General features: G+C 50.6%; 1 protein-coding gene across 1 annotated transcript in view; it reads right to left on the bottom strand.

Moving 5' to 3' along the window:
* TUB (TUB bipartite transcription factor) overlaps positions 1-10,476 on the bottom strand; it is a 28,086-nt gene extending 17,610 nt beyond the window's left edge. Inside the window, exons 1-2 of the mRNA XM_040328675.1 lie at positions 10,324-10,476; positions 8,321-8,507 (exon numbers count right to left, since the gene is read on the bottom strand). Of these exons, the coding sequence (XP_040184609.1) occupies positions 8,321-8,507; positions 10,324-10,476 (340 nt within the window). The remainder of the gene's footprint in view (positions 1-8,320; positions 8,508-10,323) is intronic.
* Positions 10,477-12,583: the final 2,107 nt, after the last annotated feature.

Raw genomic sequence — 12,583 nt, forward strand, 5'->3', positions numbered from 1 at the left:
GTAAAAACTTCCCATTACTATCACTAGAAGGCATCAAAATGCATCACAAGAGGGTAAGGCATAAACATAGGAAGAAGAAGGGAGGGATGAGGAATAGGGAAGGGATGGGTGAGGGATGAGGGAGGGATGGGTGAGGGATGAGGAAAGAAATGGGCGAGGGATGAGAATAGGATGGGTGAGGGATGAGGAAAGGAATGGGAGGGGATGAGGAAAGGAATGGGCGAGGGATGAGGGAGGGATGAGAGGGATGGGCGAGGGATGAGGAAAGGAAGGGGGGGGATGAGGAAAGGATGGATGAGGAAAGAAATGGGTGAGGGATGAGGAAAGGAATGGGAGGGGGATGAGGAAAGAAATGGGCGAGGGATGAGGATAGGATGGGTGAGGGGTGAGGAAAGAAATGGGCGAGGCATAGGGAAAGAAATGGGTGAGGGATGAGGGAAGAATGGGTGAGGGATGAGGAAGGAAATGGGTGAGGGATGAGGATAGGATGGGTGAGGGATGAGGAAGGAAATGGGTGAGGGATGAGGAAGGAAATGGGTGAGGGGTGAGGAAGGAAATGGGTGAGGGATGAGGATGGATGGGTGAGTGGTGAGGAAAGGATGGGTGAGGGATGAGGAAAGGATGGGTGAGGGATGAGAAAGGAAATGGGTGAGGGATGAGGATAGGATGGGTGAGGGGTGAGGAAAGGATGGGTGAGGGGTGAGGAAGGAAATGGGTGAGGGATGAGGAAAGAAATGGGTGAGGGATGAGGAAAGGATGGGTGAGGGATGAGGGAGGGATGGGTGAGGGATGAGGAAGGAAATGGGTGAGGGATGAGGATAGGATGGATGAGGGGTGAGGAAAGGATGGGTGAGGGGTGAGGAAAGAAATGGGTGAGGGATGAGGAAAGGATGGGTGAGGGATGAGGAAAGAAATGGCCAAGGAATGAGTAAAGAAATGGGTGAGGGATGAGGAAAGGATGGGGGAGGGATAAGGAAAGGAGGGTGAGGGATGAGGAAAGAAACGGATGAGGGAGGGATGGGTGAGGGATGAGAAAGGATGGGTGGGGGGTAAGGGATGAGGAAAAGATGAGAAGGTTATAAGGGAGGGGAGGGAAAGAGATGAAGAAAGAAGGAATGGGTGAAGGATAAGGAAAGGATGGTAAGGAAGAAGTAAAGTATGAGGAAGGAATGAAAAGGGGATGAAGATGGGAATGGAGAGAGAGGAAGAAAGAAATGTGTGAGGGATGAGGAAAGGATGAGTAAGGTAAGAGGGAAGAGCTGTGCAGGGGATGAGGAATGAAATGGACAAGGGAGGGGTGAGGGAGGAAAGGAATGGTGGGGGATGAGGAAAGGAATGGGAGGGGGATGAGGAAAGGAATGGGCGAGGATGAGGAAAGGATGGGTGAGGGATGAGGGAGGGAGGGATGGGCGAGGGATGAGGAAAGGATGGGTGAGGGATGAGGAAAGGATGGGTGAGGGATGAGGGAGGGAGGGATGGGTGAGGGATGAGGAAAGGAATGGGCGAGGGATGAGGAAAGGAATGGGAGGGGGATGAGGAAAGGAATGGGAGGGGGATGAGGAAAGGAATGGGCGAGGGATGAGGAAAGGATGGGTGAGGGATGAGGAAAGGATGGGTGAGGGATGAGGGGGGGATGGGCGAGGGATGAGGAAAGGAATGGGTGAGGGATGAGGAAAGGAATGGGCGAGGGATGAGGAAAGAATGGGTGAGGGATGAGGAAAGGAATGGGTGAGGGATGAGGGAGGAATGGGCGAGGGATGAGGAAAGGAATGGGGAGGGATGAGGAAAGGAATGGCGAGGGATGAGGGAGGGATGAGGGAGGGATGGGTGAGGGATGAGGAAAGAATGGGTGAGGAATGAGGGAGGGAGGGATGGGTGAGGGATGAGGAAAGGAATGGGTGAGGGATGAGGGAGGGATGGGTGAGGGATGAGGAAAGGGGGGAGGGATGAGGAAAGGAATGGGAGGGGGATGAGGAAAGGAATGGGCGAGGGATGAGGAAAGGAATGGGCGAGGGATGAGGAAAGGAATGGGCGAGGGATGAGGGAGGGAGGGATGGGCGAGGGATGAGGAAAGAATGGGTGAGGGATGAGGAAAGGAATGGGCGAGGGATGAGGAAAGGAATGGGCGAGGGATGAGGGAGGGATGAGGGAGGGATGGGTGAGGGATGAGGAAAGGAATGGGTGAGGGATGAGGGAGGGATGGGTGAGGGATGAGGAAAGGAATGGGTGAGGAATGAGGGAGGGAGGGATGGGTGAGGGATGAGGAAAGGAGGGAGAGGGATGAGGAAAGGAATAGGGAGGAGGGATGAGGAAAGGAATAGGGAGGAGGGATGAGGAAAGGAATGGGAGGGGGATGACGGCCGAGCAGGGCTGTTCCTGGAGCCCGCGACCGCCCACTCAGCCTATTCGGAGCTGCCCAGTTCACAGCATGGATTGGGGGTGGCGGAGACTAAAGATCAGCTGACTGGTGAGGAATGTGAAGTGGGAGGGGCTGAAGGAGACCCTATCTCCTGATTTCAGCATAGGGGTCACTGCTGGGAGACATCAACACAGCCAGAGACACAGAGAGTAACACTGCCTGTGATTAGAGTTGCCATTATAAGCCCTCAGTACTGTTCTCAGATGAGCAGATGACCTTCATCAAGAGCACCTAATTTGGCCGATCAGAACTCCCCCCAGCACTGCTACTCTTCACCCCCCCCCCCCCCCTTCAACAAGGAGTAAGAGAAGGAATACAAATAGAGAATACATGAAAGGGAGAGGAAGAAAGGAGGAGAAACAAAGGAAAAGGGAGAGAAAGAATAAGAGAAAGAACAAGAAAGACGGCTAGAGAGGGGGATGGGAGAAAAAAAAGAGAAACAAAGAAGAACAAAGAGAAAGAGCTACATCCTAAAATATGGAGTGCAAGGGACTCGGGGAGCATTACATTTAGGGGCGCAAATTACTTGCCTTGGGTGCTGACCACCCCCGCTACGAAAATAATCTTACTGTTAGGGGTCCCCACAACTTGGGAAATGTTATCAGGGGGTCACGGCACTAGGGGGTGGAGCTATAAGCCTTCTATATCCGGTGACAGTGACTGGATATCATTTTACTTTCCATAGAGTGGTGAAGACAATGTTCTTCCGATCAGTTGCACCCCAAAACATGATCGAAAGTTTTAGTTAAAATAATAAAAAAGGAGGGGCACAACGTGCAACAAGAAATGGCGCAGTGGGCGGGTCACATGGACATGCAGCGACACCCTGCGGTCTAACAAAGACGTATATCATATCACAGCATGCAAAGCACCACACAGAGTACAGAGGCCCTGCTGGGGGGTATATTCTCTATGGAACGTACATTATCAGTGTTTCTCCACTCCAGTCCTCAAGACGCCCCGACAGGTCATGTTTTCAGGCTCTCCGTTATTTTGCACAGGTGATTTGATAAGTTTCACTGCCTTAGTTAACTAGCACAGCTGTTTCATCTGAGGGAAATCCTGAAAACATGACCTGTTGGGGCGCCTTGAGGACTGGCGTTGAGAAACACAGCCTTAGATACACACGCGGCTCACGGAGATGGCGCTGGGTGCCGGTCACATGACCGAGCCGCCATCCTTTGTGCGCAGTTTGATTATATACGATATCACAACAGTTTGGGTTGTGAATATAGGAGAGCGCAGATCTCCTATGTCTCCCATGTGTCTAAGTCAGGGGTCTCCAAACTGCGGCCCTAGGGCCAGATGTGGCCCTTTGCCAGCCTTTATGCAGCCCTTGGGGCACTATTCCTCCCACTGATATGGGGCACTATTCCTCCCACTGATATGGGGCACTATTCCTCCCACTGATATGGGGCACTATTCCTCCCACTGATATGGGGCACTATTCCCCCCACTGATATGGGGCACTATTCCCCCCACTGATATGGGGCACTATTCCTCCCACTGATATGGGGCACTATTCCTCCCACTGATATGAGGCACTATTCCTCCCACTGATATGGGGCACTATTCCCCCCACTGATATGGGGCACTATTCCCCCCACTGATATGGGGCACTATTCCCCCCACTGATAGGGGGCACTATTCCTCCCACTGATATGGGGCACTATTCCTCCCACTGATATGGGGCACTATTTCCCTCCCACTGATATGGGGCACTATTCCCCCCACTGATATGGGGCACTATTCCTCCCACTGATATGGGGCACTATTTCTCCCACTGATATGGGGCACTACTCCTCCCACTGATATGGGGCACTATTCCTCCCACTGATATGGGGCACTATTCCTCCCACTGATATGGGGCACTACTCCTCCCACTGATATGGGGCACTATTCCCCCCACTGATATGGGGCACTATTCCTCCCACTGATATGGAGCACTATTCCTCCCACTGATATGGGCACTATTCCTCCACTGATATGGGGCACTACTCCTCCCACTGATATGGGGCACTATTCCCCCCACTGATATGGGGCACTATTTCTCCCACTGATATGGGGCACTACTCTCCCACTGATATGGGGCACTATTCCCCCCACTGATATGGGGCACTATTCCTCCACTGATATGGGGCACTATTCCCCCCACTGATATGGGGCACTATTCCTCCCACTGATATGGGGCACTATTCCTCCCACTGATATGGGGCACTATTTCTTCTACTGATATGGGGCACTATTCCCCCACTGATATGGGGCACTATTCCTCCCACTGATATGGGGCACTATTCTCCCACTGATATGGGGCACTATTCCCCCACTGATATGGGGTACTATTCCTCCCACTGATATGGGCACTATTCCTCCCACTGATATGGGGCACTATTTCTCCACTGATATGGGGCACTATTCCCCCCACTGATATGGGGTACTATTCCTCCCACTGATATGGGGCACTATTCCTCCCACTGATATGGGGCACTATTCCTCCCACTGATATGGGGTACTATTCCTCCCACTGATATGGGGTACTATTCCCCCCACTGATATGGGGCACTATTCCTCCCACTGATATGGGGCACTATTCCTCCCACTGATATGGGGCATATTCCCCCCACTGGTATGGGCACTATTCCTCCCACTGATATGGGGCAATATTCCTCCCACTGATATGGGGCACTATTCCCCCCACTGATATGGGGCACTATTCCTCCCACTGATATGGAGCACTATTCCTCCCACTGATATGGGGCACTATTCCTTCCACTGATATGGGGCACTATTCCTTCCACTGATATGGGGCACTATTCCTCCCACTGATATGGAGCACTATTCCTCCCACTGATATGGGGCACTATTCCTCCCACTGATATGGGGCACTATTCCTCCCACTGATATGGGGCACTATTCCTTCCACTGATATGGGGCACTATTCCCCCCACTGATAGGGGGCACTATTCCTCCCACTGATATGGGGCACTTTCCTCCCACTGATATGGGGCACTATTCCTTCCACTGATATGGGGCACTATTTCTTCTACTGATATGGGGCACTATTCCCCCCACTGATATGAGGCACTATTTCTCCCACTGATATGAGGCACTATTCCTCCCACTGATATGGGGCACTATTCCCCCCACTGATATGAGCACTATTTCTCCCACTGATATGGGGCACTATTCCTCCCACTGATATGGGGCACTATTTCTTCTACTGATATGGGGCACTATTCCTTCCACTGATATGGGGCACTATTCCTCCCACTGATATGGGGCACTATTCCTCCCACTGATATGGGCACTACTCCTCCCACTGATATGGGGCACTATTCCCCCCACTGATATGAGGCACTATTCCCCCCACTGATATGGGGCACTACTCTCCCACTGATATGGGGCACTATTCCCCCCACTGATATGGGGCACTATTCCCCCCACTGATATGGGGCACTATTCCTCCCACTGATATGGGGCACTATTCCTTCCACTGATATGGGGCACTATTCCTCCCACTGATATGGGGCACTATTCCTCCCACTGATATGGGGCACTATTCCTCCCACTGATATGGGGCACTATTCCTCCCACTGATATGGGGCACTATTCCTCCTACTGATATGGGGCACTATTCCCCCCACTGATATGGGGCACTATTCCTCCCACTGATATGGGGCACTATTCCTTCCATTGATATGGGGCACTATTTCTTCTACTGATATGGGGCACTATTCCCCCCACTGATATGGGGCACTATTCCTCCCACTGATATGGGGCACTATTCCCCCCACTGATATGGGGCACTATTCCCCCACTGATATGGGGCACTATTCCTCCCACTGATATGGGGCACTATTCCTCCCACTGATATGAGGCAGTATTCCTCCCACTGATATGAGGCAGTATTCCTCCCACTGATATGGGGCACTATTCCTCCCACTGATATGGGGCACTATTCCTCCCACTGATATGGGGCACTATTCCTCCCACTGATATGGGGCACTATTCCTCCCACTGATATGGGGCACTATTCCTCCCACTGATAAGGGGCACTATTCCTCCCACTGATATGGGGCAATATTTCTTCTAATAATATCAATGATGGGATACTATTCCTTCTACTGATAGGGGCCCAACTCCTCCTCCTCCTCCTGACCACCAACCCTGAGGCCACATTTATTCTCACTGGTGCTGGATTCAGGACATTTTCTGCCCCCTGCCGCTGGCCACAGTCCGGCCCTCCTAAAGTCTGAAGGACAATAAAGTGGCCCTTTGTTTGAAAAGTTTGGAGACCCCCCTGGTCCAAGTCATCATTTTTTCCGCTGCGCAGATCCTAAAATCCTGAATATTTACAACGAGGAGGAAACATTTCTAGAGGATTTGATTCTATTCGACCGAAATCATAAAATCCTGTTCAAAGCAAACAAAGGGCAACTTTAAAAAGACAAAAAACACAAAAAAAACGTAACAACAAAAAAAAAGCAACAATGTATATAATTAATTTCTAATTTGTACCTTCATTAAATGTAACCGTATTGCTACACTTAGAGGCGCCTCTCTACTCTGGAGCTCCTGCTGGATTTTGTTTCCAATCCCCTTGTGGAGACTTCCATTGGTGGACATTTTATTGATCACACAACCAATCACATCGCTGTAATCTTTTTATATGGACTATAAACTGCAGGATTTATGAATAAATGGTTGTGGAACCAATCATCTGAGTTTCCATTATTTCTTATGAGAAAACTTGCTTTGCTATACAAGTGCTTTGTATTACAAGCATGTTTCCGGAAGGAATTGCGCTCACAAGCCAAGGTTTTACTGTATGTCCAAAATCGTGAGGAAGGCTGCTTTCACATTGGGGATATAGCCGCGGTGGCGGTATAGCAGCGCGATTTTTAGCGCTGCTATACTGTCGTATTTACCGCGGTATTCGGGCGCTAGCGGTGAGGTTTTAACCCCCGCTACCGGGTGAAAAAGGGTTAATGCCGCCCGCGTTGGGGCAGGTTTTTTTCATGCGGTATAGCAGCGCTATTTTTAGCGCTGTACCGCATGAAAAACGCCTCAATGTGAAAGGGGCCTAATAGCTGAAACGCGTTAACATTTTACACTGTATCTATGTCATGTAGCCAATAAAGAGTAATACGAGGAGCACACCGGATGGTCGGCTTTTTTTCCGCTTAGGATTCATTACACGGGGGGACTGGACATCCCAGCTTGTGCACCCGTCCTCAGCATGTACATTAAATGTTCAGCCAGTGGCAACCCATCCATTAGGGGCACATGGGCGCCACCCCTCCAATCAATGCGTCCGGCCCTTTAATCTATGTGCAGGGCACCGGACGCATGGAATACAATGTTTTTTTGTTTTTTTTTTAAGCACATGATTAGAGCCAGAGGCTTTAATAGGCTTCAAAAACAGGTGGGCTTGGGGCGCAGAGCACTGCACCGGGCCTAAGTGTTTAATCAGAGAAAGTGTTTTTGCTTTTCTGACGTTACATTTTATACATGTACCCCGTGTAGGTACAAATAATACGGACAGTTCAATACTCCGCCCCCCCCCCCCCCAGTGACCAATGAGATTGCAGCCGTCTGTAGTCGGGTCAGTGGAGGGTAAACTCCCGTTGGGGTTATTATGCGGTATTCTCTTTGACTGAATGAGTCTGATTGGATAGATGTGATCAGCTGACCACAGGGTGGTAAAACAAGTACTGGCATACATCACAGCACAGTGTATGGAGGTAAATGTGGGGGGAGGGGCTCTCTCCATGTGGGATGGGTTCATGCTGCGCTGCGTGGTCGGGGAGCACATACACATACAGGTCACATGCGTGTCTGTATTTAGGGAAATCATGCAACGTGACCTCACAATGAGGGGTTCTGGAGCATGCGGCTGACCTTTCTGCTTTCCCTTTTTTTCCTTCCTGGCACTGCCAGATGGGCAACTCGCTGCCGCGCCCGCCGCTTTGGCTTTTTTGGTAGATTTGGGGGGCTGTGCCTCTGTTACCACCTGCGGGTCCTCCTGCTCGGCCTCCTGTACTGCTCGGTGCGACGATCGGCGAGAAAGAGAGAAGAGGAAATCACATTAAATCACAGCCTTGGCATCAACAATCTACTCCGCGGTCTCCTCCCCTCCCCCATTCAACTGAAACAAAGTAACAAAAGAAAAGTTACCGACTGATTTGTGTCATTTTTTTATTTATTTTTTGTACAATGTTTATTTATTCCTATAAAAGAATGAAAATAAAGAGCGGAAGACGGTGTGAAGTGAAATCCGGGTCACATGACTGATCTAGGAGGACACAAAAACTTAATAAGATGACACATGACCCTGTGCAAGAAATCGGGGCACCCCCCCCCCACAGCCTGTGCCGTCGACCCCCCCCCCCCCCCCCGAGCCCGCACCACCTCTGTGGCCATGCACTGTGCAGGGCGCCGGACCAACAGGTCTCTACCTGGTCCTCCACCCCCTCACAGGCACATGACCACAGCCGAGGCCCCAATTGGCCAGTTTTATGTTGTCCTCGGAGCACAGAGCACTGCGCCCCCAAGCCCCCCCCCCATCCTGCGATCCCAGTGAATCACCTTCCTGCCCCGGCCAATCAGGACAGGAGGCCATACCTGGTGCCATGTATAGAAAACAGATCCATCTCTGTTGCCAGTCATTGAAAACTGAGCTATGCCTGGTGCCACTCGTGCCAGCCATAGAAAACTCAGTCATACCTGGTGCCAACCAAAGAAAATTGACCCGTACCATGGTGACAGCCATAGAAAACGATGCCATACCTGGTGCCAGCTAGAGTCATGTGTGGTGCCAACCATTAGGAACTGAACACTATCTGGTGTCAGCCAAAGATAACTGAGCCATCCCTGGTAACATCCATTAAAAAGTGAGCCATACCTGGTGCCAGCCATAGAAAACTGAGCCATGCCTGGTGCCAGCCATAGAAAACTGAGCCATGCCTGGTGACAGCCATAGAGAACTGAGCCATGCCTGGTGCCAGCCATAGAAAACTGAGCCATGCCTGGTGTCATACCTATTGTTATCCACAGAAAATGAAGGCCATACCTAGTGACAGCTATAGAGAACTGAGCCATACCTGGTACCAGCCATAGTTAGTGCCAGCCCTAGAAAACTGAGCCGTACCTGATGCCATCTATGGATATATGAGCTATACATGCTGTCAAACATGGAATACCTGGTGCCAGCTGTGGAAAGTTAAGCCAAACCTGATGCCAGTCATAAAAAACTGAGCTATACCTGGTGCCACCCATAGAAATCTGATACTCACACTGGGTGCCAGGCAGGACGAACTGAGTCATGCCTGGTACCAGCCATAGAAAACTGAGCCATACCTGATACCAGCAATAGTTAGTGCCAGCCCTAGAAAACCAAGTCGTACCTGGTGCCATCTATGGATATATGAGCTATACATACTGCCGGACATGGAAAACAAAGCAATACCTGGTGCCAGCTGCAGAAAGTTAAGCCAAACCTCATGCCAGTCATAAAAAACTGATCTATGCCTGGTGCCACCCATAGCAATCTGATACTCACACTGGGTGCCAAGCAGGAAGAACTGAGTCATACCTGGTACCAGCCATGTAAATCTGAGGCATACCTGGTACCAGCCATGGAAATCTGAGCCATACCTGGTGCCAGCCATATAAATCTGAGCCATACCTGGTGCCACCAATGAAAATCTCAGCCATACCTGGTACCAGCCATAGAAATCTGAGCCATACCTGGTACCAGCAATGGAAATCTGAGCCATACCTGGTACCAGCTATGGAAATCTGAGCCATACCTGGTACCAGCAATGGAAATCTGAGCCATACCTGGTACCAGCCATGGAAATCTGAGCCATACCTGGTACCAGCCATAGAAATCTGAGGCATACCTGGTACCAGCCATGGAAATCTGAGCCATACCTGGTACCAGCCATGGAAATCTGAGGCATACCTGGTACCAGCCATAGAAATCTCAGCCATACCTGGTACCAGCCATGGAAATCTGAGCCATACCTGGTACCAGCCATGGAAATCTGAGCCATACCTGGTACCAGCCATGTAAATCTGAGGCATACCTGGTGCCAGCCATGGAAATCTGAGGCAAACTGGGTGCCAGCCATGAACCAGTAAAGTAGGCTGGCACCTTACACAAGTCCAAAGCAGACAATCTTATCTTCCCGGCTGGCAAGGTCTTCTGAAGCTCTGACCTTTCCATACAATGTCTAAAGCACAATATAAATAAGAAACATGAAATTGGCGGCAGAATCCGATACAATGTTTGTTTTGTCCTTGAGAATCTCAGAAGAATAGATTCTCAGCGAGTGAAGTGACATAAAAGCCGATTCTTCCCCCGGCCAGGAAATAAAATGTAGCGACAAATAACGCAGAAATGGAGCCAGTCGGGTAATTGCCGCCTTTAAAACACCGAATTTTATTTGACGTGAAAAATTCCGCTTGTGCTGTGCGACTATTTCCCACCTAAACGCGGATTTAATGCTTCCATTTTTCTTCCTTTAAAGATCTTCTTATGTCCCATTTATTTCTGTAGAAGGGAGAGAAAATCGCAGTGACACTCAATGGCTGCGACCTTCACGCCGACCATAATGTGCCACCTAAGAGGCCAAGAAGAGATCATAGAGATCAGCGATCATGTCCAAAGGATCCAGAACAGCCAATCAGACCTTAGACAGTTAAGGGATGATTTCTGATTGGTTGGTAAAGGTTTTCCACACCATTTGAAGGGTCTGCCCACTCAAAAGTATATTTTGGTATGAGGGGTTCCCACCATCCCTGTGCTGAGTTCCCGGGTCTGTACCCCCGCTGTGCCCATTATGAGGGGTTCCCACCATCCCTGTGCCGAGTTCCCGGGTCTGTACACCTGCTGTGCCCATTATGAGGGGTTCCCACCATCCCTGTGCTGAGTTCCCGGGTCTGTACACCCGCTGTGCCCAATATGAGGGGTTCCCACCATCCCTGTGCTGAGTTCCCGGGTCTGTACCCCCGCTGTGCCCATTATGAGGAGTTCCCACCATCCCTGTGCTGAGTTCCCGGGTCTGTACACCCGCTGTGCCCCATTATGAGGGGTTCCCACCATCCCTGTGCTGAGTTCCCGGGTCTGTACACCCGCTGTGCCCATTATGAGGGGTTCCCACCATCCCTGTGCTGAGTTCCCGGGTCTGTACACCCCGCTGTGCCCCATTATGAGGGGTTCCCACCATCCCTGTGCTGAGTTCCCCGGGTCTGTACACCCGCTGTGCCCATTATGAGGAGTTCCCACCATCCCTGTTCTGAGTTCCCGGGTCTGTACACCCGCTGTGCCCATTATGAGGAGTTCCCACCATCCCTGTGCTGAGTTCCCGGGTCTGTACACCCGCTGTGCCCCATTATGAGGGGTTCCCACCATCCCTGTGCTGAGTTTCCGGGTCTGTACACCCGCTGTGCCCATTATGAGGGGTTCCCACCATCCCTGTGCTGAGTTCCCGGGTCTGTACACCCGCTGTGCCCATTATGAGGGGTTAATTTTGTTTATTGAAAAAATCTTACAAACAACAACTTATATCCAATAAAACCATAATAAATAAAACATATTTACAAAACAATTGAATATGACTATACAAAACAGAAACAAACACAAGAACATAATAAACGGTGCAAACCAAATTGCGCACAACATAATCCCTACGGGAGAGCCAGACTAAAGAGCATCACCATGCATGTCACCTTTTATATAAAGTGAGTGGGAACTGCCATTAAGGTGGCTGAGGCTGTTTCCCAGCCTGGCTACTCCCTCTCCCTGGAGAACCAGCGCGCTTCGTTGCACCCTGGCACTCTTCATCCATAGAGGATGCAGAACTGAACGAGTCCCATTCATAGTCATCCTCAGACAGTACCGTAAATTTATTCGCCAAAGGCAAAACCTCAGGACTTAAGGTAACTGTACCTCCTTTTTTCCCCTTCTTTTTGCCTCTCCTCCTTTTATCCTCCAACCACTCCATATCATCCTTGGACAACCCGGAGTCAGCAGCCTCCCCACACCCTTCCCCCCCCCCCCCATACTCCCTTCCCTTATCTACCCCCAGGCCAGCCTCTTCACCATCTCTCCCATCCTGCACCCCACGATCCTTAACAGGAACCCTGCAGCATCGAGGG

This window comes from Rana temporaria, chromosome 11 (assembly GCF_905171775.1).
Source record: "Rana temporaria chromosome 11, aRanTem1.1, whole genome shotgun sequence".
NCBI lineage: Eukaryota > Metazoa > Chordata > Amphibia > Anura > Ranidae > Rana > Rana temporaria.